This window comes from Suncus etruscus, chromosome 7 (genome assembly GCF_024139225.1).
Source record: "Suncus etruscus isolate mSunEtr1 chromosome 7, mSunEtr1.pri.cur, whole genome shotgun sequence".
In the NCBI taxonomy this organism is placed as follows: Eukaryota; Metazoa; Chordata; class Mammalia; order Eulipotyphla; family Soricidae; genus Suncus; species Suncus etruscus.
In genome coordinates this window covers 42,927,822-42,955,493 of record NC_064854.1, presented here as the reverse complement: position 1 = coordinate 42,955,493, position 27,672 = coordinate 42,927,822, and the positions used below count along the sequence as shown (strand labels likewise).

General features: G+C 40.0%; 1 protein-coding gene across 5 annotated transcripts in view; it reads left to right on the top strand.

The window, feature by feature from the left end:
* ENAH (ENAH actin regulator) overlaps positions 1 to 27,672 on the top strand; it is a 156,249-nt gene that overhangs the window by 83,190 nt on the left and 45,387 nt on the right. For all 5 annotated transcript variants that reach the window (XM_049776443.1, XM_049776446.1, XM_049776445.1 and 2 more), the window contains exons 2-3: positions 2,751 to 2,916; positions 15,569 to 15,746. In XM_049776443.1, coding sequence (XP_049632400.1) covers positions 2,751 to 2,916; positions 15,569 to 15,746 — 344 coding nt within the window. The remainder of the gene's footprint in view (positions 1 to 2,750; positions 2,917 to 15,568; positions 15,747 to 27,672) is intronic.

The following is a 27,672-nucleotide window of genomic DNA, read 5'->3' as shown; positions in this document are numbered from 1 at the left end:
TCCTATGGCTAGCTGTCCTGCCCAGAGCCCCCAACATACCAGGCAAACACACCAAGAAATCCTGGCATTCGGAGTGTTCTGGGCCCAGCCAAGGCTCTGCAGTTTTTGGATGCCTAGGGAGGAATTTCTCACCCCCTCCCCCCAAGGCCCGATTAACCAGGCGTGGCCCTGAAGACCCGCCTGGTGTGGGGGGAATCATGCTCTCCTGGACAAAGTGGTCAGCCCAGGGTCCTATGGCTAGCTGTCCTGCCCAGAGCCCCCATCATACCAGTCAAAAGCCCACGAAATCCTGGCATGTGGAGTGTTCTGGTCCCAGCCGAGCCTCTGTGGTTTTTGGATGCCTAGGAAGGATTTCTCACCCCCTCCCCCCAGGGCCCGATTAACCAGGCGTGGCCCTGAAGACCCGCCTGGTGTGGGGGAATCTTGTTCCCCTGGACTAAGTGGTCAGCCCAGGGGTCCTATGGCTAGCTGTCCTGCCCAGAGCCCCCAACATACCAGGCAAACACACCAAGAAATCCTGGCATTCGGAGTGTTCTGGGCCCAGCCAAGGCTCTGCAGTTTTTGGATGCCTAGGGAGGAATTTCTCACCCCCTCCCCCCAAGGCCCGATTAACCAGGCGTGGCCCTGAAGACCCGCCTGGTGTGGGGGGAATCATGCTCTCCTGGACAAAGTGGTCAGCCCAGGGTCCTATGGCTAGCTGTCCTGCCCAGAGCCCCCATCATACCAGTCAAAAGCCCACGAAATCCTGGCATGTGGAGTGTTCTGGTCCCAGCCGAGCCTCTGTGGTTTTTGGATGCCTAGGAAGGATTTCTCACCCCCTCCCCCCAGGGCCCGATTAACCAGGCGTGGCCCTGAAGACCCGCCTGGTGTGGGGGAATCTTGTTCCCCTGGACTAAGTGGTCAGCCCAGGGGTCCTATGGCTAGCTGTCCTGCCCAGAGCCCCCAACATACCAGGCAAACACACCAAGAAATCCTGGCATTCGGAGTGTTCTGGGCCCAGCCAAGGCTCTGCAGTTTTTGGATGCCTAGGGAGGAATTTCTCACCCCCTCCCCCCAAGGCCCGATTAACCAGGCGTGGCCCTGAAGACCCGCCTGGTGTGGGGGGAATCATGCTCTCCTGGACAAAGTGGTCAGCCCAGGGTCCTATGGCTAGCTGTCCTGCCCAGAGCCCCCATCATACCAGTCAAAAGCCCACGAAATCCTGGCATGTGGAGTGTTCTGGTCCCAGCCGAGCCTCTGTGGTTTTTGGATGCCTAGGAAGGATTTCTCACCCCCTCCCCCCAGGGCCCGATTAACCAGGCGTGGCCCTGAAGACCCGCCTGGTGTGGGGGAATCTTGTTCCCCTGGACTAAGTGGTCAGCCCAGGGGTCCTATGGCTAGCTGTCCTGCCCAGAGCCCCCAACATACCAGGCAAACACACCAAGAAATCCTGGCATTCGGAGTGTTCTGGGCCCAGCCAAGGCTCTGCAGTTTTTGGATGCCTAGGGAGGAATTTCTCACCCCCTCCCCCCAAGGCCCGATTAACCAGGCGTGGCCCTGAAGACCCGCCTGGTGTGGGGGGAATCATGCTCTCCTGGACAAAGTGGTCAGCCCAGGGTCCTATGGCTAGCTGTCCTGCCCAGAGCCCCCATCATACCAGTCAAAAGCCCACGAAATCCTGGCATGTGGAGTGTTCTGGTCCCAGCCGAGCCTCTGTGGTTTTTGGATGCCTAGGAAGGATTTCTCACCCCCTCCCCCCAGGGCCCGATTAACCAGGCGTGGCCCTGAAGACCCGCCTGGTGTGGGGGAATCTTGTTCCCCTGGACTAAGTGGTCAGCCCAGGGGTCCTATGGCTAGCTGTCCTGCCCAGAGCCCCCAACATACCAGGCAAACACACCAAGAAATCCTGGCATTCGGAGTGTTCTGGGCCCAGCCAAGGCTCTGCAGTTTTTGGATGCCTAGGGAGGAATTTCTCACCCCCTCCCCCCAAGGCCCGATTAACCAGGCGTGGCCCTGAAGACCCGCCTGGTGTGGGGGGAATCATGCTCTCCTGGACAAAGTGGTCAGCCCAGGGTCCTATGGCTAGCTGTCCTGCCCAGAGCCCCCATCATACCAGTCAAAAGCCCACGAAATCCTGGCATGTGGAGTGTTCTGGTCCCAGCCGAGCCTCTGTCAATGTTTAATTGTTAAAAATAGAATGGATAATATAGAAAGAACTGTAAATATTGTCTCACTTTAGTTTTTATTTCTAAATGAAGAACATTGAAACCTAGAATGTTTTGTTACCTTGCCAAGTGGAGCCAAGAACTTAGTCACATTGCCCTTTGCTGATTGTTAGTTGTCACACGGTATCTCAAGGGGTTCTATAGTGCTATATAATCCTAAAATGTGTTATATAATCCTTGAAGTAATCCTGATGTTAGCAAAGGAGATTACCAAACAGGTTACCAATATTATAAGTAAATGTAATATAACTTGTAAGTGCTTTCTGTTTCATGACTAGTAGATATTTTAATTTAAAGAAAGTAATTTGCATGGCTTTGTTTCAATACTCACCATAGATCCTGATCCCCTTCTAGTCTTTCACTGCACTTCAATTTTGATAAGACATTCCCATTGGATTGTTCATTGCCCTTTCCTGGCACCCAGTGAAAGATTAATTGTTTACTATCTATACCAGGTTGATTAACCCTGATTTATTTGGTTATATGGGAAAGTGTTTTGTATTAAATATCTGAAGTATGCTTTTTTTTTTTTTTTTTTAAATACAGTGAACAGAGTATCTGTCAGGCAAGGGCTGCTGTGATGGTTTATGATGATGCCAATAAGAAGTGGGTGCCAGCTGGTGGCTCAACTGGGTTCAGCAGAGTTCATATATATCACCATACAGGCAACAACACCTTCAGAGTGGTGGGCAGGAAGATTCAGGACCATCAGGTAAGAGTTTAGTCACTTTTTTTATAGTTGGAGGTATAGAACAAGGAAATATACCCAAGAAATTATTAGGGGACACAAAGCTCAGTTTGGTTGTGTGTGACTGTGTGGTTCAATGCTTGCGCCCAGTGATACTGGGACCTAACAGGGATATAGTGCTGGGGGAAGGCTGTTTAGTATTGAGGATTGAACTCTGGGCCTTGAGCATTCTTGGTTTGTGCTCTGGTACTTTGAGCTATCTTCCTGGCCCCTATTTTTAAAGTTCCTTGCCATTATAAAAGAATTTGATAGTCTATAAAATAAAAATAGTATTTAAAAACTATAGTTAATGGGGCTGTAGAGATAATATAGTAGATTTGTGCTTGCTTTCATATGGCTACCCAGGTTCATTCACTTGCACACCACATGGTTCCTTGAGCCCTTTAGGGAATGAACTTTAGAGTGCAGAGCTAGGAATAAGCTCAAAGCATAGCTGGGCATGATCCAAATGCCCAAAAGTAAAGAAATTAGACAATAAATTAAACAGTTAAAAAATACTATAGTTACGGACCGGAGTGATAGAGCAGTAGTAGGGTGTTTGTCTTGCCTGCTGCCGATCCGGCATCTCATATGGTCCCCTGAGCCTGCCAGGAGCAATTTCTGAGTGCAGAGCCAGGAGTGACCCCTAAGCACCACTGGGGGTGCCCCCCCCAAACCAGCCAAACAAAAAACTAGTTAAAATAACCTCAATGGGGAAAAAAAAATTGTGTTTGATTTCCCAAAGGTGAAAACCTTCTATAAAGGTTTTGTTTTGTATTGTTTTGTTTTGGGGTCACAACTGGGAAGGCAAATGCCTTACCATTTTGCTATTGCTACAGCCCCTAAAGTTCTAATTTAGTTGAAGATACAGAGTCAATTGCACAAAACATTTACAAGTGTGTAAGTACGAATGTTTTTTAAACTAGTTAGCTTTCTGACTAACCAGTTTTGTGTTTTGTGATCTGAGCAATTTAGGATAAACAGATATAAAATACTCCTTAAATAGCAGATTTTACATTTAATAAAAAATTTTTTTTCCTATTTGGACCACATCCTATGACGCTCAGGGGTTACTCCTGGCTATGCACTCAGAAATCGCTCCTGACTTGGGGGACCATATGGGACGCCAGGATTGAACACAGTTCGTCTTAGGCTAGCGCACGCAGGCAGACAGATGCTTTACCACATGTTCCAATGCTCCGGCCCCCATTTAAAAATTTTATTTGCTGCCGAAGGAATTGGTTTATGAAGCTAGAGAAAGAAGTTTTCTATTTGTTTGTTTTTATTTTTGGTTAATACTCAGGGTTGACTCCTGGCTTAGCACCCAGGAATTACTCCTGGCCATGCTCAGGGGACTATATGGGATGCTGGGGATCAAACCTGGTTGGCCAGATGTAAGGTTAGTGCCCTACGTGCTGTACTATTTCTTCAACTCCTAGAAGAAGTAGTTTAATGTGTAATGGTTTCATAAAATAGTTATATCCATATATAGTTGAAAAAATGATAACTATTAAAGTTTTCAGAATAGTTAAGTTAAATCTTCGTAAATTTATTTTATGGGAAGACAACTAAGCTTGTTTTTCAGATTACTCTTCTTTTTAGACCCAAACAGGTCAGGAGCATTAGATAGAAGAAAACTAGATAGGAACTTATGAGTAATGAAAAATTTATTAATAGTAATATCCTTTAAATTAAAGATGATCAAATATAGTTCTGGTGGGCCGGAGAGATAGCATGGAGGTAGGGCATTTGCCTTGCAGAAGGACGGTGGTTCGGATCCCAGCATCCCATATGGTCCCCGGAGCCTCCAGAGCACTGCTGGGTGTGACCCAAAAACCAAAAACCAAAAAAAAACAAACTATAGTTTTGGTACATCACATTGAGAGAGGGAAGGAGGAAGAAAGAGGAAGGAAGGAAGGAAGGAAGGAAGGAAGGAAGGAAGGAAGGAAGGAAGGAAGGAAGGAAGGAAGGGAAGGAAGAGAGAGAGAAAGAAAGAAAGAAAGAAAGAAAGAAAGAGAAAGAGAGAAAGAAAGAGAGAGAGAAAAAGAGAAAAAAGAAAGGAAGGAAGGAAGAAAGAGAGAGAAAGAAAGAAAGAAAGAGAAAGAAAGAAAGAAAGAAAGAAAGAAAGAAGAAAGAAAGAGAACGACAGAAAGCAAGACAGAAAGAAGAAAGAAGGAAAGAAGGGAGGGAGGGAGGGAGGGAGGGAGGGAGGGAGGGAGGGAAGGGAAGGGAAGGGAAGGAAGGAGGGAGGGAGGGAGGAAGGAAGGAAGGAAGGAAGGAAGGAAGGAAGGAAGGAAGGAAGGAAGGAAGGAAGGAAGGAAGGAAGGAAGGAAGGAAGGAAGGAAGGAAGGAAAAAAAAGAAACTAACTAAGAAAAAAATCTTCCTGGGGCCAGACTTAGATAGTACTATAGGTAGGGCACTTGTTTTGCATACAGACTCAGGCTCTATCCCTGGCATTTCATATTGTCCATTGAGTCTACTAAGAGTGATCCCTGAGTGCAGAGCCAGAAGTGTAAGTCCTGAGCAAGACTAGGTTTGGTCCAAAACCCAAGGGAAAGAAAAATCTTTGTGGGGAAACAGGCAAATAGAGAAGAATGTTACTTAATATTTGCGCTGACTCAAACTCCAGTGAGAAATAGGAACCCCCAACTTTACTCACATAGCTCTAGTTAAGAAATTAACAAGCAGGGTAGTGAAAATCCAAGGCACCTGGCAAAAACAAGTGCTATGCACTTCTGGAGAAAAACTTTCATACCTGACTTTCCTGGAGAGAAATTTTTTTTTTTTTTATCCCAAGCATTTCTTTTTTTTCCTTTCATTTTTTTTCTTTATTTAAACATCTTGATTACAAATATGATTGTGATATACTTGCCTTGGTCTGCAGAAAGAAATTCATTGTAAGTAGTATATTTGCATATTTTCTACACACTGGTACAGCCTTCCCATCTTTCTGCCTTCTCAAACTGACTTCTGTGTTTTTCCCCTATACCTTACCCCTGTTCTGTTCTTCCTCCTTCCTCATCTTTCCCTTTTTGTCCTCTGTTCTTCCTTGGCCCACCCTAGTCTCGATACCAGGAACCTCTTGATGGTAAGTCAGGTTGTGCCAAATCTTTTCTCTCCTTTGTTTTTAAAGTATTCAGCTATAATTTAAGTGGCAAATCATGTACATCTTAAGATACTATTATGAAGAAACAATGGAAAATGAACTAAAATTTTGTAGAAAATGTTGGCTATTCTTTGTACAATATTCCAAGCTAACAGCTATATAGTAAATAAGTATCTGATAAATTTGGTATATTGTTCACTGATAGTACTGTTGAATAATCCTAGAGGTATTTAAATGCTATCCAAAAATAAAATATTTTAAAATAATTGAAGGGGCTGATGTGATAGTACAACAGATAGAGCACTTGCCTTGCTGATCCAGGCTCAATCCATGGCTTTAATTCACTAAATACCAGGAATGATCTATGAATGCAGAGCTAAAAGTAGGCCAGCCCTGAGCCCCACCAAGTGTATAACAAAAAACCCAAAATTAATAAAACAAAATCTTAGCAATCAGAAATTTTTCCTATGAAATATTAAATTTTTTATTCATATTCTACATCATGACTTCTAGCTCTTCAGAAATGAAGTGCTTATTAAAATGTTTGGAAATTTGGAATGAGAGTCAGAGTACAGAAGGTAATGTGTTTGCCTCGCATGCTGCTGACCAGAATTCGATCTCTAGCATCTCATATAGCACACTGCACACACTAGAAGTAGTTACTGAGTGCAGAACCAAGAGTGACTCATGAGCACTGCCAGGTGTCACCCAGAAAGCAAAAAATAAATATATGTGATGTTTGGAAATCAGAAAACATGTAAATAATTTGTGACCAGGAATTCCCTTGAGTAATACCAGGAGTGATCCCCAAGTCAGCTCAGATATGAACCCTACCCTCAGAAGGAATTATTATGAAGATAAGAAAGCACTAGACCCGAGTAATAGATATTACATACATAAACCTGTGGGAATAGGTAAGCTGTCGTTGAATGCCATTTATTGAATTTTTATATAAATATATATAATTTATATAAATAAAACAAAGTGTTAAAAATGAAAGAAGAGATTAAATTAAAATAGAGATTATTTAAATCTGCTTATTGATAGAAAAAGTAGTATCAAAAAAGAGAAGGTATATATAAATTTTTAATTAGCATTGCCAAAGGTGGTAATCTTTGATATGAAGATGAAGAAATAAAAGTTAAAAAGATTGAAAATGAAGAAGCTGAATTGACTTTATCCACCAATAACTGTAATTGCATAAAAAATCCTGAGCATGTGTGCAGGAAAAAGATTGAAACTAGAGTGGGGTGGGGGAAATTGAATCTAATAAGAATGTTTAGCAAGGGGGCCGGGCGGTGGCGCTGGAGGTAAGGTTCCTGCCTTGCCTGCGCTAGCCTAGGACGGACTGCGGTTCGATCCCCCGGCGTCCCATATGGTCCCCCAAGCCAGGAGCGACTTCTGAGCGCATAACCAGGAGTAACCCCTGAGCGTCACCGGGTGTGGCCCAAAAACCAAAAAAAAAAAAGAATGTTTAGCAAGATATCTGAATATAAGATCAGTATTTTAAAAATCAGCAAAACAATTGCCAATAAACACTTAGAACATATAATTTCAGGATCAAAGTGAGCAATAGTACAATGGGTAGGGTGCTTATATTACATGTGGCTGGCCTTAATTCAATCAAGAAGGAACAAATAGAAAATATAATTTCAAAGATACTAAACTAATAAAAATGATTGTTATGATTCTAATAATCTTAGATATATTATCTAAGATCAAATTATAAAATTCGATTCTTTAAACTGGAGTTTGTTGTTACTCTTCAAATGGTTATCCACACAGTTCTTAAATGGAGGCATGTTATAACTTACTAAACATCTAAACTTTCTGTAGTAGAGCCATTTGAAAAAAAAAAACACCCTTCTTAATTTAAAAATTGAATATGGGGGCGAGGGCAAAAAGAATTGAATATGACCAAATTTAACATGTATTAATAAACCCCATTTTCTGCCTTACATTTAGTAAGTGGCTATCATGTTCCCTGTACTGTGTGCTTAGATTTCATATAAGTAATAAAGTTCCTGACCTTGGAAGAAAGGTGAAGTAAAGAATGTGGATGTAAGCATTTGAGGAAAGCAGCGTAGTAAGTTATTTCAGGTATGAAATAAGAACTGAGAAAAACTAGCAGTTTGTTTGAGGATTTAGGATTTAGGATTGATGTATACTTCCCTGTACAAAGTAAGGTATCGGGGCCCGGAGAGAAAGCACAGCGGTGTTTGCCTTGCAAACAGCCGATCCAGGACCAAAAGTGGTTGGTTCGAATCCCAGTGTCCCATATGGTCCCCCGTACCTGCCAGGAGCTATTTCTGATCAGACAGCCAGGAGTAACCCCTGAGCACCACCGGGTGTGGCCCAAAAACCAAAAACCAAAAAAAAAAAAAAAAAGTAAGGTATCAAGCTGAGGCATGCAGCATAAGACAAGTTTGCTATTTGATTTGTTCTGCTAATGATCAGGATATAATTGGACAGGTTTGTAGTATAAAACTTAAGCATAAAAAGTATGTTGAGGGGCCAGGCAGTGGCGCTAAAGGTAAGGTGCCTGCCTTGCCTGCGCTAGCCTTGGACGGACCGCGGTTCGATCCTTGGTGTCCCATATGGTCCCCCAAGCCAGGAGCAACTTCTGAGCACATAGCCAGGAGTAACCCCTGAGCGTTACCGGGTGTGGCCCAAAAACCAAAAAAAAAAAAAAAGTATGTTGAGGATCCTAATAATGAGAATGTATGAGGGAAGTAAAAAGCCTGTCTAGAGTACAGGTGGGGGTTGGGTGGGGAGCAGGGAGACTTGGGACATTGGTGATGGGAATGTTGCACTGGTGATGGTGGTGTTCTTTACATGACTGAAACCCAAACAACACAATCATGTATGTAATCAAGGTGTTTAAATAAAAAATATATTTAAAAAATACGTTGAGGATGGGTCATTACAACTAATTCTGACTCAAACTCACTGGTTCAGGAGTACAGAATTAAAAAAAAAAAAAAGGAGTACAGAATTTAGGATTGTGGTGAAATCTAAGCCAGAAACCATGCTTATTGGATATCAAATAAATAGTAAATTCAATTTATATACCATTCTTAGTTTCTAGTTTTGTGAAATTATTTCCAGAAAAATAAAACTTTTTTTTTCTTGGTTTTTGGATCACATCTGGCAGCGCTCAGGGGTTACTCCTAGCTCTATGCTCAGAAATTGCTCCTGGTAGGGGCGCGGGACCTTATGGGATGCCAGGATTCGAACCACCGACCTTTTGCGTGCAAGGCAAATGCACTACCTCCATGCTATCTCTCTGGCCCCAAAATAAAACTTTCTAACTTTCCTTAAAAGTTAGAAATGAATAAAATGACGCGAAGTTTAAATTTTTGTATTTTGGAAAAATGAACCAGTTAATTATATAAAGTTGACTTTAACATCATGGTTTACAAAAAATTGATAATACAGTTGTTTCAGGCATTCAGTGTTCCAACACTAATTCCACCAATAGTGTAACCTTCCCTCCACCAAGCCTGACTCCTTAGTAGGAGCAAATAATTTATTTTATATTGCTTGTTACAATAAAATGACAATGGAATTACCAAAAAAATAGTTTAGTAAGAGAAAATTTGTGAATATCATATCTCATAATGGGGTTATTAAAGGTATTTTCTGAGGGTTTATTGCTAGTTGAACCTTCTGTGTTACTGTTTCTATTTATTGATCTTAGTTGGCTTGTATGCTACTTTCCCATCTGATTTGTGTGCTCTCTCACTGGGCTGTCAGTATTGCAGAATTGGAGATGCTGCATGACCACATAACATGGCCACATGCTTTAGGAGCTTCAGTATCTGTAGAACTGGGATGATCCTTTGCTTGTCCCCTTCCTGAGTGGCCTCCAGAGTTTTCAGCTCAGAGACTGGTGTACTCAAGAGTTCGATTGGCTTGGCATCTCTTTCGAGATTAGTGTGAAGCTGGGCCATTGGTTACATAGTGGCAGATGTGGGTTTGAGGGCTTTTAGCATATGGCGGGATGAGGGGAGGCTGACAGTGCCCACTTGAAGAATAACTCAGATTTTTTTGTTTGACTTTTCTTTTAAAGTAATTTGCTGTGTAAGGATATAGGTTTACTACATGAGGTTTGCAATTTTCTAATAATGTTGAATTCTGATAACTTTGGGTTTCAAGTAATTGAGAATTTGTCCCCATTCTCAGAAACATAATTTGTTCCAGTATGTATAAAATCATTTGATCAGGGACCAGAGTGGAGTGGTGGTGCAGCGGTAGGGCGTTTGTCTTGCACACACCTTACCTAGGATGGACCATGGTATGATCCCCCAGCATCCCGTATGGTTCCCCAAGCCAGGAGAGATTTCTGAGTGCAAAGCCAGGAGTAACCCCTGAATATTATCGGATATATCCTAAAAACCAAAAAACCAACCAACCAAACAAACACATGATCAAAGACTATATTTTATAATTGTAATCTTTTTATTCATTTTAATGCATAATTCATGTTTTGGCTTCATCACCAGAACTTTTTTCATATTCCCAAATTGAAACTCAGAATTCATTCAAAGAAACTACCATTTTTTTCCCCTTGGCTAGCCCTGAAAACCTCCATTCTGTTTTATGTTTTATTACCTTGACTATTTCAGGCATTCCAAATAATAGAATATTTATTGATCATAATACATTTGTTTCCAGATAGTAAAAGCAAAGTTATTTAATAAAATGGAAGAAATGAGAAAAAAAGAAAGAAAAAGTACAGTAGCTAGCTCACTTGCAAAAATTATTGTATCAACGAAGTCATTAATACAATGGCAGAAAAGTTTAGTAAGCTCTGTTGTTACATGTCCAGTCTGTTAAGTTGAGGTGTTCCTTTAGAGGTGACAGCATCAAACAAACGAAGTTGTCCATAAATTTGGAACTATGTCACTACAAATTTTAGGGGCATATACTCAGCTGCAGGGCATATACTCCTGGTAGATGGCCTAGTTCAAACATGGCAACTGCATTTGTGTGCATGGTTACAGCTGTCATGCTTTCCCAGAAGAAGGAAGATGCAGGGAAGGGTGCCTGAACTCACTCCAAGAAATGCTCTGATGGTAACAACCCAACAACCAGCATACCTGAAGTATATAGTCAGATCAGTGTCCTTGCAGGGAATCGTAGAGGGACAGTGATGAGGCAGGCCATTGGGTAAATAATGATTCTGGGTGATGGAAGCAGCAAGTGTGACTTAGGCAGGGCAAGCACTTGGCCCACACTCTCTTCCTGAGATGGCCAGCTTTGTGCTGCATGGGTGGTGTAGTCATAATCTTTCACAACTTGGTTTATATCTTGTGTGAAAAAAGAGTCAATCTATGGAGCTGACCCAGTTCTAACATCTTTATTCTTTTTATATATGAATAATATTCATCATTTGGGGGGGGGGTCACACCCGGGAGTGCTCAGGGACCATATGGGATGCTGGAATTCAAACTACTGTCCTTCTGCATGCAAAGCAAACATGCTACCTCTATTCTATCTCTCTGGCCCCAAGATATCATCATATTTTAAAAGCAATTTTTATTCTAGATATTGGTGGGTGGAAAATAGAGCCTTTCTCTGACTTAATTAGACAGAAATTTTATTTTTTGTTTTTTATTTATATTTACAATTTTGGTGCTTTTAAACTTCTATGACTATTGGTAGGAGAGCTTATAATGATTATATAAATACTGAGTAATACAGGGATTTTATTATAAAATCTATTAAAATTAGAAGGCATTTTAGTGGCCAGAGCGGTGGTGCAGGTCATAAGACGTCTACCAGCCTTGCATGTGCTAGCCTAGGACGGACTGCAATTCAATCCTCTGGTGTCCTATATGGTCCCACAAGCCAGGAGTGATTTCTGAGTGCATAGCCAGGAGCAACCCCTGAGCGTCGCTGGGTGTGGCCCAAACACCAAGGGGGGGGGGAGAGGGAGGGGAAAGGGGAGGGGGAGGAGGAGGAAAGAGAGAGAAAAGGCATTTTAGAGAAAGTAATAGGTTAGAATCATTAGATAAATTTTTCTAATACCTTTTCACCTGGGTAAAAGACTTGGATACATTTTTCTTTAGGGTCAAATTTTTTTTACACTTGCTTTATTAGATGTGAGCAGCATAAGTATATCACGTGTTTTTATACATACAGATATACACAAATTCATACAAGTTGTGAGAATATTAGAGCATGAACACAAGATTATCTGGGATCAAATCTAGGCATTGACACATAAGTCATCTGTTCTACAAACTGAAACATATCCTAGCCTCTTCCTCCTCTTTTTTCTTTTCTTTTTCTTTCTCCTCCTCTTCCTTCTCCTCCCACATTTTCTCCCCCTCCTCTCCCCCTTCTTCTTCCCCTTCTTCCTCCTCCTCTTCCTCTTTTTACTCCAATTCCTCTTTTTTTTTTTTTGGTTTGAGCCACACCCGGTGGTGCTTTGGTTACTCCTGGCTATTTGCTCAGAAATCGCTCCTGGCTTGGGGGATCGAACCACGGTCCATCCTAGGCTATTGCAGGCAAGGTAGATGTCTTACTGCTTGTGCCAGTACTCCAGGCCCTCTCCAACTCCTCTTATTATTATTCTCTTCCTGGGTGTCTGGGACTTCAATGATTCCTATGTTGTTTCTGTTGAGTTTATCAAGGATTTCTATTTTCATCTGTTCTCATTCTTTTGAGTAGTTTATCCATTGTCTGATCATTTGCTTTAAGATTCTTTTCCAATCTCTTCTGCTGTATGGAGTTGTTCTGCATCTCATCCTCCAGCTCACTGACCCCATCCTCAACTGCTGTTACTTGGTTGGAGAGGCTTTCCATTGAGGTTTTTTGTTTGTTCGTTTGTTTGTTTGTTTGTTTGTTTTTGGGTCCATTGAGGTTTTCATTGAGTTTTCCAGACCTGTTTTCAGTTTGAAGTTTTCTAATTTCTATCTTCATATCCTCTTGATTCTTACTTGTTTTCTATTCAACTCGATCTATGCTTTCTTTGAGCTCCATGAACATCCTCCATATTTCTTCTTTAAACACCTTATCTGAGAGGACATTTAGCTGGTTGGTACATTTCGAGTCATCAGAATTGCCATCTTCATTCTCTATATACATGGGGTTGTCATGCATTGTTTCCCCATTGCCACGCTTGTAGTGTGGTTTTTACTATGTGCTGTGGTGGGGTTCCTAGATTGAAGATGCACACAGCCTTGGAACGAAGCAGGGTACCCTCTGGCTCCACCCTTATTGGCTGGGGACAGCTTACCAGGTGTTGGGCCCTGAAGAGATTATGTTCATTTTCATCTTCTTGGCTGCCTCACATAGAAAAGGAGCAGACAGAATGTTCAGGGTGTTTACAGGAACTGAAAGAAAACAGAAAACTTTGGGCTTCTGTTTACCTAGATCATCTTTAAGCCAACAAATGGAAGGCACTACTCTCATTCCCCAGTTGTACCCAAAGCTATTACCACCATCCCCTAGCAACCCAGGGAGAGGTCATCTACTTTGGGAGCACTGACCTGGGAACATGAATCAGTTTTATTTATTTACTTATTTATTTTTGGGCCACATCTGGCAATACTTGACTTTTGTCTTTGTACTCCTAAAAGAACTTGGGGGACCATATGGGGTACCAGGGATCAAACCCAGGTCATTTACATATAAATACCCTACCTTTTGTACTATGACTCAGCCACCCATCTTTTTTTTTTTTTTTTTTTTCGTTTTTCGGGCCACACCCATTTGATGTTCAAGAGTTACTCCTGGCTAAGCGCTCAGAAATTGCCCCTGGGTTGAGGGGACCATATGGGACGCCAGGGGATCGAACTGTGGTCCTTCCTTGGCTAGTGCTTGCAAGGCAGACACTTAGCTCTAGCGCCACCTCACCGGCCCCAGCCACCCATCTATTAAAAGTGGGGACTGAGAAGCTGAACAAAGACTCATGGGACTAGAAGAATTAAAATGAAATGTTGGGCAGGAGCGGTGGTGCAAGCAGTGGGGCATTTGCCTTGCACTTGCTAACCTAGGACGGACCACAGTTTGATCTCCCAAGCCAGGAGCGATTTCTGAACACATAGCCAGGAGTAACCCCTGAGCGTCACGAGGTGTGGCTCAAAAACAAAAAAGCAAAAAATACATACATACATACATACATACATACATACATACATACATACTAATTAATTAATTAATAAAATGAGATGTTAGGGTCTGCTAGTGAAGGGAGAATAATCTTGTCAATTCTTTTATATATTCTGGGAAGAAATTTTTTTGTGGGGTGGGGGAGGTTTGGGTCATACCTGGCAGCACTCAGGGGCTACTCCTGGCTCTACACTCAGAAATCGCCCCCTATAGGCTCGGAGGACCATATGGGATGCCGGGATTCGAACCACCGTCCTTCTGCATGCTAGATAAATGCCTTACCTCCATCCTATCTCTCCAGCTCCTCTGGGAAGAAATTTTAATAAGAATTTTTACTCACTTATTGAAGAACTGATAAACGGCTTAAAATCATTTCAGACTCCCAAATTAAGGGGATTTGCTAGTGTTAGTTTTCCTAATAGCTAGACAGAAACAAACGACCATAAACAATTGTGTGATACTTGTCTGAGAGTTATAATAATAAGTCATTTAAGGAGACGAGAAACAGTAGTAGAATAGAGCAGCTGGGATCCAGTTAATGAAATTCTCAGAAATTGGATTTATATAAATTGACTTACTATGTATCAGAATTATGTATATTTTACATCAAATTCAAATAATTTAATGTGGAGCCTGGTTGATTTACTAAATAAAATGAAATTTCATAATTTGAATATAAACTTGTAGTTGCACCTAAAGCGTTAAGAAAGTTATACAGAGGAACAGACAAGTAAAAGTGCATTTTCTAATCATCAAGATTTCGTAGACAACTCATTACTTAAGCACTGAAATGTTGGTTCACACAGATAGCAAGTAGCCCAAAGTAGAGGTATTGAGACACTTGATATAATAGGTTACATCTGCAGTACCATTACAGACAGTGTGGGATTAACTGGACAATACTGTAACAAAAGGAAACAATTCTTATTACACAAAAGGTGTAAATTAATTTGAATTGGGGGTAAAACAATGTAAACAATAAAACCTTTTATAAGATAATATGGAACACTCATTTCATTACAATTGGATTAAGGAACATGCTACAAAAGTCTGAACTTTTTTTTTAAGGTGTCAATCCATTAATAAAATATAGTCATCAATACATAGATGTAAAGTTAGCCAACACAAGGACACTGAAATATACAAAAAAATTGTTTAGAGAGTGGAAAAGACATATAATAGAATGAAGAAGATACTTGGATCACATGTAATAAACAATGGGATAATGTCCAGATTAAGTAAAGGACTCTTACAAATGAGAAAAAGACAGCTCCATTTAAAAAAGGGAGAATGGGTGTAGGCAATAGATATTCTCAAATAGGTGTTCAGAAATAAGATACCTGATCAGGATTTATTATTTTCTTGATGTTGCTATTGGCTTGATTTTATAAAGAGTTACTGTCTTTTAGGTGGTGATAAATTGTGCCATTCCTAAAGGGTTGAAGTACAATCAAGCGACACAGACCTTCCACCAGTGGCGAGATGCTAGACAGGTGTATGGTCTCAACTTTGGCAGCAAAGAGGATGCCAATGTCTTCGCAAGTGCCATGATGCATGCCTTAGAAGTGTTGAATTCACAGGAAACAGGTAAGGTGACCATGATTTACTTGTTTTCCTGAACAGAGGTGGCATGTATATGCTAAAGCATATCTTTTCAGACTGACTTAAATCATACATTGTATTTGAAATAATTCTTGACTTTTCTTGTTTTCTACAAATAACAAAAATATTATTTGTTGATAGAAATATTACCTGTCATAAACATTATCCTAGAAGAAGACTCTTAAGAGGCTAGTTATTTTTATACCCTTTCCATTTTAAGTTATTTCACTAGTATTATTAATTTCTAGAAATTAAACTTTTGTTTCAAGGATATAACAGTCAGTTTTAGAAATTGTGCATATTATCACATATCACGTTCATGAAACAAACATTTTTGAAATAATGTTTTTAAAACTACCTCAGAGTCACTGAACTTCAAGTAGGATTAGATCGCCTTATCCTAGTTGATAAAAATATGATTCTTAGTTTTGTAAAGACTTTAGGAGTGCCCTCAGGTGGTCTAAGCTATGAATTACATCCCTTGTGAATACTGCATGATGGTTAGGAAATGTAGAATTCGTTCACTTAAAAAAGAGTTTTAAAATTTTTTTCGGGGGGTGCAGAGAAATACCATGGAGGTAGGGCATTTGGCTTGCATGCAGGACAGTGGTTCAAACTCCAGCATCCCATATGGTTCCCCAAGCCTGCCAGAGCAATTTCTGAGTGTAGAGCCAGGAGTAACCCCTGAGTGCTGCCAGGTGTGACCCAGAAAAACCAAAAAAAAAAAAACAAAACTTATTTTTCCTTTTTTTTGGTTTTGATTTAAAATAGAAAATTACATTACTGTATAATGTAGATAGGTTGTATAATCAGAAAATAATTGTTATATATAAAATAATACAAGTATGATTTTATTGCCTCTGTTATGTTTATTGATTATATTTTTAAGCTAAATTTTTTATACCATGTATTATTCTGCAAAAAATGGTAAGTCCAGTGTATGTATTCATCTATTTCAAATAAAATTTCTAAGCAACAAGAAATTTAGGATCTTAATGAAACTAATTTTACCTGTAGCTGGTTTATGTTTTGTTTTTGTTTTTGTTTTTTGAGGAAATTAGTATCTCTACAAAAATTTGTACGTAGTTCTCTTGTCTTTATTTTGAGAAAATAAGTCACTGGAACTTCTGGTTTGTTTGTAAGTCCAGAAAATATCATTGAACAATCTCCCTGTAAACCATCTGGTACATAGATCTTCTCTCCACTGTACTCTGCTTGTAGGCTTCAATCAACATTCTGTTGCAGGTATTGAATTACCTCATGTCATCATTGTTCTAAAAGGGAAGAAACTAGAATTACAGTTCTTAGTATTTTATTAAATAAGTCAGCTACATAACAAATGATCAGTTTAGAGAGACCGATTATAGTATTTGATTTCTTCGTGTTTGAAGCAAACTTGTTTTTTTTTTTCTTTTTTTCACAAGTTTTTGGTTTTGGGAAGCCATACCCGGTAGTGTTCAGGGGTGTCTCCTCAAGTGTCTGGGACTATGCTGCTGTACAGGGAATTTAGCCTAGGCCCCTGTGTGCAAAGCCTGTGTCAGTGTCAGCCTTTTGAGCTGTCTCCTTGTCCCTGAACTACCATTTCTATTTTTTAATTTTTTTCTGGGCCACACTTGGCTGTGCTTTTGGCAAGACTCTGGATCATATGTGGTCCTGGGGATCACATGTGGCTTGGTGTATGCAAGGCAAGCACCCTATCAGTGGCCCCACATTTCTGTTTCTAAACATTTCTAGAGTAGACTGATATTAGAAATTAAATTTTAAAGATAATTTTAGTTAAAACTATTGTTATTCATCTTGTCACCAATTTTTTCAGCCAAATGAAAAAGATAATTTTTATCAAAGTATAGTCAAGTACTTTGCTTTTATAATGCAAATACTAATTAATGTTTTTTTCTGATCTTTTGGAGAGAGACTAAATTTTATTTTCTTGAAATTTCCACATTATGGAAAGTTTGGCAAATGGGAAAATTGCCCATTGCTGGTACTACTTTGTCAGAAAGGTAGAGTTTATTGGCCTCACCATCACTTTACTTCATCGTGAATGACCTAAATCATTGGCAGAGATTTCATTCATACAGGGATATAAAAATGGTTGATTTTGTTTATAGTTTTGTTTTCTGGGAAATGACAATTTTAACAGATTGATGTGATTAAAACTTTAATTTCTGATTTTGATGACAGTTGACTTAGAAGTTTAGTCCTGGGAAGGAAGTCAGATGCTAAGAATTAAAATATCTTAAGAACAAAAATCTCTACTTTTTTCTATAGATCCAGAAATAGGACAGGTCTTTGTATTGATATTGTCTTGTTAGCCCCCTCTCATTTACTTAAAGAAAAATATTCAGGCCGGAGTGATAGCGCAGTGGTAGGGTGTTTGCCTTGCATGCGTCTGATCCAGGATGGACCTTGGTTCAATTCCTGGCATCCCATATGGTCCCCCAAGCCAGGAGCAATTTTTGAACGCATAGCCACACCTGAGCGTCACCAGGTGTGGCCCAAAAACCAGAAAAAAGGAAAATAAAGTATTCAATAATATTGCTTCATCTTGGACATATCTTCCCTTTTATATATATATATATATATATATATATATATATTCCCTTTTTATAGCTATGTTTTTTGAGTTCATAGCCAGTTTTCTTTCTCAAACTATCTTCTCTCTATCTCAAACTATCTTCTCTCTAGCCAAAACCAACTTTGAAATACTTAACTGAGTTTCCCCTCCTTAAACAAATAGTATACTAAAGAAATCAGACTAACAACAAACTTGTTCATAAAGGTAAAGTATGTATAGCTATTAGTGCTTACTACTCCTTAATATTTAACCACTTTTTAAAACCATTGTTTAATATGGCTGCTTCTCTTTATGGTTTTTGTTGGTAGTGTTATCAGCAAATGTCAATATCAGTATTATCGATTGATAAGATGTCTATCTTTCTCAGTGATTTTCAAGCTTTTTAAAAAGTTACCAATGGGATGGGGCCGGGCGGTGGCGCTCGAGGTAAGGTGCCTGCCTTACCTGCGCTAGCCTAGGAGACGGACCGCGGTTCGATCCCCCGGCGTCCCATATGGTCCCCCAAGCCAGGAGCGACTTCTGAGCGCATAGCCAGGAGTAACCCCTGAGCGTCACCGGGTGTGGCCCAAAAACCAAAAAAAAAAAAAAAAAAAAAAAAAGTTACCAATGGCAAGAGATAGTACAGTGGGTAAAACATCTGCCTTGCACATGGCCAACCTAGATTTGATCCTTGGTATCCCCATGGTTCCCCAAATCTGTCATGATTCCTACATGCCAGTGTTATTCAGGAGTGTAACCCCTGAGCATCTCCCATGTGGCCCCGAAACAAAAAGCACGGATACTTTTATTCAAAGAAAACATTTTAAAGAAGCTTGGTGCTTAACAGACCCAAACAAACCCTGCAGCTTTTTTGACCATTTTGGAGTTAAAACTCATGTTTCTCCAGAGCAGGATTTGAACATTACAGATCCATCTTTTTATCCAAAATCCAGTCACATAATTCTTTCTTTTTTCTTCCTTTGTCTCCTAAGCCTCTAAGTCTTCAGACAAATTTTCTTAATTAAGAAAAATTTTGTGGCTAATCATACTGAACTTTAGAAGGTGTCCTTGTGTGTGTGTTTAATATTTCCATTTCTTTTATGAAAAGTGTGGGTGGTAGGAATGTTTTCCTTTATTTTGTTTTTAGCTTGGTGTACAATTATCTAATATACTGGAAAGTACAGGAGGTGCTAAATACAGTGAGTTATATTTGGAATTTTAAAAACACAAATCACATGTTCTAACATTTTGAAAGAGAATTGAATTTGTGCTCTTCTTCTTATACCAAAAGCTAATTTGTCTTATTTCTTTTGTCTAATGGAAATGGACTTTGCTTGAAACTAATAGATTCAAAACACATTGTTTAAGCAAAGATTTTTTATTTTTTATTTCTTTTTTTGGTCAAGTATTTTTTGACAGTTTTATAGATAATAGCTATGCAGTTTTATTTGCACAGTGTTTTAGTTCGGAAAGGGTAACAGAAAATACTTTTAAATTCTGTTTTATTGAAAGGAAAATTATCTGTGCCCAATAATATTTTTCTACTGCTTTTTGGGTGAAGGGCCTAATGGTTAAATGCTCTGGGGCTGCCAGAGCTTTCCAACGCTTGAGGAGAAAGAGAAAAGGAACATTGTAGTTCTATGGTCAAATTCAGGGTCTTGTACATATAGTCTGCACATCTCTCACCCCTTTGGGTTCTCTCCAAGACCTTATTTTACTGCTTTTGTTGGAATTAGGCATACATTTTTAAAGAAAATCTTACTAAAATATTTTACCATTAAGATCATGTTTGCTGTGCAAACGTAGATATCCTTGCTTAGACTCAGGGACCAAATGGGATACCGGAAATCGAACCCGGGTTCACCCCAGGTTGGCTGCATGTAAGGCAAATGCCCTACTGCTGTACTATCTCTCCAGCCTCATTTCTTTATATTTAAAAAATAAATTCCTTTGTTTTTTCTTACTGATTTTATGACATGATGCACTTTCAATATGAGTATTGTACAGGTTTTATTTCAGCATTCTAAAATCCCTTTTGTGTGATATATTTCAAAATTGGAATTTTGAATTCTCAGAAGTTTCTAAAAATATATTTTATAGTTAAGTTTATTTCAAGTGGTCTTGTTCTTCATACCCATTTTCTCCCTTGAACACATGTTTCACTGCTGTGCTATTCTCCATTCCCCCCCCCCATTCTTTATCTCAGGAGTCCAGTACTGTCTTTATCGGATGCCCCAAATTGACATATCTCTCATCTCTTAATGTTTTTCACAATTATTGTATGAATTGTCATATAGTATGTGAATTTTTTTTGGCCAGAGAAAGTGGGTAAGGTACTTGTCTTGCACACTACTAATACTGGTTTGAACCCTGTGCGACTTAATGGCTTTCACATACCTAGGAGTGATCCTTGAACACAACTAAGAGCAAATTCTGAGCACAGCTGCATGTGTCCCCAGTAAAAACAAAAGTTTAGTTAATTAATTTATTTGGTTTTTGGGTCACACCTGCCAGTGCTCCGGGGTTACTCATGGCTCTATGCTCAGAAATTGCTCCTGGCAGGGTCGGGGACCATATGGGATGCCAGGATTTGAATCACCATGCTTCTGCATGCAAAGCAAATGATAGCCTTTATGCTATCTCTCCGGCCCCAAAATTTTAATATATTTATGATTGCAATGTCCTGGTCACTAACTTGAAAGGTGCTTTAGCTTCACCATAACTTAAGTCTAATACTGTATTTTCATAACCATGGCTTTACTATTTTATTGAGGGATTTGGGATATTTTTGTCCTCTTCCAAAGTAGAAATATTCAGTGACAGGACTTTTAAATCTTAAATCCTTTTTGGGGGGAAATTGGGTTGCACACGACAGTGCTTTAGGGTTTACTCCTGGCTCTGCACTCAGGAATTATCCCTAGTATTGATAGGGGACCATATGGGATGCCAGGTATTGAACCCAGGTTGTCTGCATGTAAGGCAAGCACCCCACCTGCTGTATTGTTGTTCAGGCCGTGAACATCATTTTTTTTTTGTCTACCTCTTATTCTTGATGGGCATCTTCCAATGTATAATAATATGGTACAAGTCTAGCTGGTGAGTTCAGTTCTTTTCAAGCTTATTTTATAGTAAGTTTGAAATTTAGTTAATGGTGCTGCTATGATCTAAAGATTATTTGTTGTTTAAATATAAATTAAAGAGTCGTAGTATTGGTAGGATGAGGTCTTTTCTGGCTCCGTCCGGTGCCTGCAGCCCTTACGGCCAGTGGGTCTGTAGGTTACAGGGTAACAGTGGAGAAATTCACAGAGCAGTCAGTTGAAGTTTCAGGAGAAATCTGGAGCCAGAGCAGTGGCACAAGTGGTTGGGCATTTGCCTTGCACAAGGCTAATCTAGGATGGACTGTGGTCCCATATGGTCCCCCAAGCTAGGAGCTATTTCTGAGCACATAGCCAGGAATAACCCTTGAGTGTCACCGGGTGTGGCCCCAAAACAACAATAACAAAAAGAAATCGAACTTTATTACAAGGCCCTAACTGCCATATGCAGCAAGGTTTCTAAGCTGAGCAGCCTCTTTCTTCTCTATATCTTAGCTAAGGCAACCCCTTAATTACCAATCATAGATTCCTCCCAGCTGTGGGTGGATCTGACCATCTCGGTGAGTTTAGCTATGGTATTTGGGGAGGGATAACAATTATTTGCATGCTTTCCTTCATGAGATTAATGGTTTGTTTTAAAAAATACTTATATTTCTTTTTTTTGGGGGGGGGGTTTGGGTCACACCCAGAAGTGCTCAAGGGTTTCCTGGCTTCACGCTCAGAAATCGCTCCTGGCAGGCTTGGGGGACCATATGGGATGCTGGGATTCCAGCTGATGACCTTCTGCATGAAAGGCAAACGCCTTACCTCCATGCTATCTCTCCAGACCCAAAAATACTTACATTTTTTTATTTTAATCATATTTCTTGGCCAAAAGTTGGATATAAGCAGTCAAATATTCTGGAGCTAGAAATAAAGCTCAGTGGTAGATTGTGTGCTTTGTATGAGACTATGATACCACTTCTTTAAACAAATACTGGAAATAAGTAAGGAGGCACTTCCATAGAATCTCTTGTCTATCAATGCTGAGAAATTAACTTCAGAAAGGCCAGGGGAATAGGATAGTATCAGGTGTTAGGGTGCACCCCATGTGAACTCCCAGCCTTATTTGGAAGGCCTGAAGCACTTCAGGTATTCCCTGTGAGGCCCACAGGGGCCTAAGCTATACTGCAGTGAATCACTAACCAGATCAGCCTAAGTATCACTGGGAACAATCCCCAGGTCTCCTGAGCACTCCTTGGGAGTGGCCCCCCATTAAAACAAAAACAACTTGCTGAGACTTCTTTTACCATGGTGAAACTGTTCATACACTCGATGGCAGCCAGTTCTTACAGCTTAGTTTGGTCACACCTTCATAAGTCAGTGAGGGGAATGATAGTACCATTAAATTGTACAAGTTTGTATTGAACAAAGAGCATGTGCACATTAATGCAGTGCCTCTGAATTGACATCTATGTTCCTATTTTTATCTAGTCAAGAAAGAAAAATTTCAAATCATTCCTTTTGAGATGGTATCTGTAGTCAGTATTGTGTCATTATTTCATTAATCTATAAAAGCTTCCTAAGAAGCAGCTAGCCTCAGAATCTGAAAGAAGAAATGCCACAATGAATTGATTTGCTTGCTCTCTTAGAAACTCTGTTGTGTGGTATGAGTGAAGTAAAAGGTAATTGAAAATTGTTGACCTTCAGTGGCTAATAATTATGCAAAGGAGATACGAAAGGACCAGAAGTATCTGTAAGGCAGTTTAAAGTATCTTGAATGATAGTTAGGAAATGCAACAAGTAATATTCATACTTGAAGACTATTCATATAAAGATAACCAAAATCATTCTTAAAATGATTTAAGAACCATTTAAGTCTTGGTGGGCAGAGTGATAGTACTATGGACATAGTACTTGCCTTGAGAGTTTACATTCCCATATGATTCCCCAAACCCCTTCAAAAGTGATCCCTAAGGAGTAAGTCCTGAGCACTGCCAGGTGTGACCCAAACAAATAAAACAACAAAAAGCAGATATGCTATTTCTGTGGACTTGGTAATTTCTGAAATGGTATATACAGAAAAAAAAAGATTTATTTTCTGGAAATTTGGGGGGGGGGCTTTTTTGGGGTTATAGCTGCCATTTTCATAGTCTGGTGGCGCTCGGGTTACTCCTGGCTCTAGGCTCAGAAATCAATCCTGACAGGCTCCAGACCTTATAGAATGCTGGGGTGGGGGTCAAACCTGGACCAGCCTTGAGCAAATCAAATGCCCTACCCGCTGTGCTATCACTCTGGCCCTGGGTAGAAACTTTTTATTAAGGACTTTTCTCGGCAAATACTGTCCGAATTCAAACTTTGTTAGTACTATAGAAAATGCGAGTTGCTTCTCTTCCTTTCCCTCCCTCCCTCCCTCCCTCCCTCCCTCCCTCCCTCCCTCCCTCCCTCCCTCCCTCCCTCCCTCCCTCCCTCCCTTCCTTCCTTCCTTCCTTCCTTCCTTCCTTCCTTCCTTCCTTCCTTCCTTCCTTCCTTCCTTCCTTCCTTCCTTCCTCTCTCTTTCTCTCTCCCTCCCTTTCTCCCTTCCTTCCTTTCTTCCTTCCTTCTTTTCTTCCCCTCCCCCCCTTTTAAGGGGGTATGTACTCCCAGTGCTGCTTAGGACTTACTTACTCCTGGCACTTAGGAATTGTTTTCTGGCGGTGCTTGGGGGGCTACATGGGATGCTGACAGTTGAACCCAAATGTTCTTGTGCAAAGCAAAACCCACTGTACTATGGTTCAGGCCCTGGAACTCTGATATTTCTGCATTGTCATTTTCGTCCAGCCACTTCTCAACCATGCTCAAATTTCCCTTTTCCTTAATTAAAATAGAACCTTGATAATATTAAAAAACTGTCTACCTATATTTCTTGTGCATTGTCTTCATGTAGTGATGATATGGTTCCTATGGCCAATGTATAGAAATTTTACTTAAAGAAAGTACACCCTACATCAGGATGTTGCCAGAGGAATACATTAAGATTGCCTTGGTACTTTTTGCGTGTCCTGCTTTCTCATGATTCTTGGTAAGAAGTCATGGAGAAAGAATTTGCCTTGACCTGAATTTCTTCACTCTGGGAAGTGACAAGGGATCAGGTCTCTTCCCCTTTGGGAACTTTTGGGGGTTAATTGGATTCTGGGTTACATCAGTGGTGCTTGCCTGGTAATAGGTTGGAGGAAGTATGTGGAACCATGTGGATTAAACCAGGGTTGTCCTGAAAGGCAAGTTCTTAATCCCTGTTTTATCAATATTGGGCCCTCTTCCTTAGAAATGAGTGTCCTGGAAACTTGTGGGATCTCATATGTCAAAAACTCCAAAGATAAATTTTCTGGATTTTTTTTTTTGGCATATGGAGGGGTTTCATAATCCATATAAAGGTTTTCTTTTCTTTCTTTCTTTCTTTCTTTCTTTCTTTCTTTCTTTCTTTCTTTCTTTCTTTCTTTCTTTCTTTCTTTCTTTCTTTCTTTCTTTCTTTCTTTCTTTCTTTCTTTCTTTCTTTCTTTCTTTCTTTCTTTCTTTCTTTCTCTCTCTTTCTTCTTTCTTTCTCCTTCCTTCCTTCCTTCCTTCCTTCCTTCCTTCCTTCCTTCCTTCCTTCCTTCCTTCCTTCCTTCCTTCCTTCCTTCCTTCCTTCCTTCCTTCCTTCCTTCCTTCCTTCCTTCCCTCCCTCCCTCCCTCCCTCCCTCCCTCCCTCCCTCCCTCCCTCCCTCCCTCCCTCCCTCCCTTTCCCTTTCCCTTTCCCTTTCCCATTAGGTTCTTGCCTGGTTGTATTCACTCTGCCCTCTAAGATCACTCCTGTAGGCTCGGGGACAGCCATAGTTTATGGGTGGCAGGGATTGAACCTGGGTTGACTCCATGCAGGGCAAATACCTTGCCACCTGTACTATTGCTCTAGCCCTAAAAGATTTCTAATTTTTGTTTGTTTGTTTTGGTTTTGGCCATACCTGGTGGTGCTCAGGGGTTACTCCTGGCTATGCACTCAGAAATTGCTCTTGACTTGGGGGACCATATGGGACGCCAGGGATTGAACCAAGGTCCATCCTGGGTCACCCACATGCAAGGCAAACAACTGCGTTATCAGTCCAGCCTCGGATGATTTCTAATTTAAAAGCACCTTTTAATTTCTCTTCCATTTAAATATTTTTGGTTTTGTATATTTTTCCTATTTCTTTATTATATAAAGTTACATATAGATTCATTCTCTTTTAGTCTCCATTTGTATTGCTTAGATACATGTTTATATATATGTATATATGCTCCTAGAGTACAGCCAGCACATATTATAACAGTTATGTTTAAATTGCATCCATTCCCTTAAAATAAAAATAATTTAGTTAAATCAATGATCACATCATTATTGTACGCTGGTTCCTGGCAATAGGAAAACGAATATGGCATAGACAGTTTTCTTTGGGCATCTTGCTGTTTAGTGAGGAGACAGCTGTCTATAAATAGGTAATATAATATAAAGTAATAGCTCAGTATCCATGTGATGAATTGGAAAGACTGTAGGCTCTATCAGTTGATATTGGGGTTTTCTAATGTTTTCCTCTGGGCTCTTTGCTGGTATTGGATAATTTTCTTCAGCCCTCTTTTTCATTTTGTTTTTAAACAATAATTTTGTTTGTGTAGCTTATTTTTATCTTTATTAGTTTTTGCTTAAAATAGAGGCTCTGTTGAGGTTGGCCCTGCATGGCCCTTGCTTAGAGGCTATATCTGCAGTCCAGCCTGCTCTGCCCTTGTGCCCACAAGGGGGTATATCTGGCAGGACCTAGGGGACCATGCAGTCTTGAAGATTGAGCTCAGACTTTGCACATATGATATGCTTGATGTGCTCTACCACTTGAGCTATCTCCTTAGCCCAGTATAGATAGCTTCTTCAGAGAGTTAATTAAAAAAAAACAACAAAAACAGTTTTAACTTGGAATTGTCTACTGAAGCAAGTAGAATAACACAACCCTTATACATTTAAATAAGTACAAAAAGTATCAATTAAAATGTGATAATATGTATTTTGTGCACTTTTTCTTGAAAAAGCTCTACCTTATTAAGAAACTTTTTAAAATAAATTTTCATTATTTAGGCACTGTGGTTTATAATACTATTAATAAGATTTCATGTATAACCCATTCCAGCACACTCTCCACCAGTGTGTTTCCATTCCCTCAGTCATTGTTCCAGTGTCATCCCCCCATCCAGGTTCTCCCCACCTCCCAATATCCCTCCCATGCTATTTCACACTGAAGATCAGTTCTTACTTTCTGTTGTCTTTTGTCACATGGAAGCATTGATTCTTAGAGGGAGAACATAACCCTCCTAATTTAAATTTTCTTCTATTTTTCTAATTTTGGTAGTAAATACAATGATTTTTAAATTTTTTTCTTTATTGGTTACCCTCCTAGTCATGTTTATTCATGGTCATGTTTAAATGTTATAACAAAATGTACAGCCTATTAATTTTGAAATGTATTTTTAATTTTCTTTTGAGTTTCACTCATAGAATGTTCCAACATCTATCCCTTCACCAGTATACACTTTCTGCCACCAATGTCCTTTGTTTTCCTTTCGGGTAAACCCTCCTACAACCTACCACTATGGCAGGTTCTCTTTTTCTCTCTCCCCCTCCCTCCTTCCCCCCCTCCTCTCTCTCCTCTCTCTCTCCTCTCTTTTTTTTAGGCACTTAGCTTTGTAATCCTGTTACTGAAAGGGTATCATGCATATCATTTTACCTCCTTTCAGCACCCAGTTTTTGTCCAGAGTAATCATTTTCAACTATCATTATTATGATGGTCCCTTCTCTGCCCTAATCACACACACACACCCTTTCTTCGACAAACTTTTTATCATGGACCAAGTACTCTTGGCCCTTGTTTCTGTTGTCTTTGGGCCTTACTGTGTTTTTATAATATATCTCACAAATAGCGTGATCATTCTGTGTCCGTCTCCTTACGACTCATGAAATGTATTTCTTAAATAACTGTAGACTATATCTATATTATCTATATATAATTACATTTAAAATTGAAGTTAATAATTTCAATTTGGGACTGAAATGATAGTACAGTAGTTAGGGTACTTGCCTTGCAAATAGCTGATCCATATTTGATCCCTAGCATCTCATACAGTCCCCTGAGTACTGCAATAGTTCCAGAGCCAGGAGTGTTCCTGATCATTGCTGTGTGTGACTCCCAAAACCAAAAATAATAACTACATAAAAGGCCCTGCAGTAGAGAAGCATATATAGCAT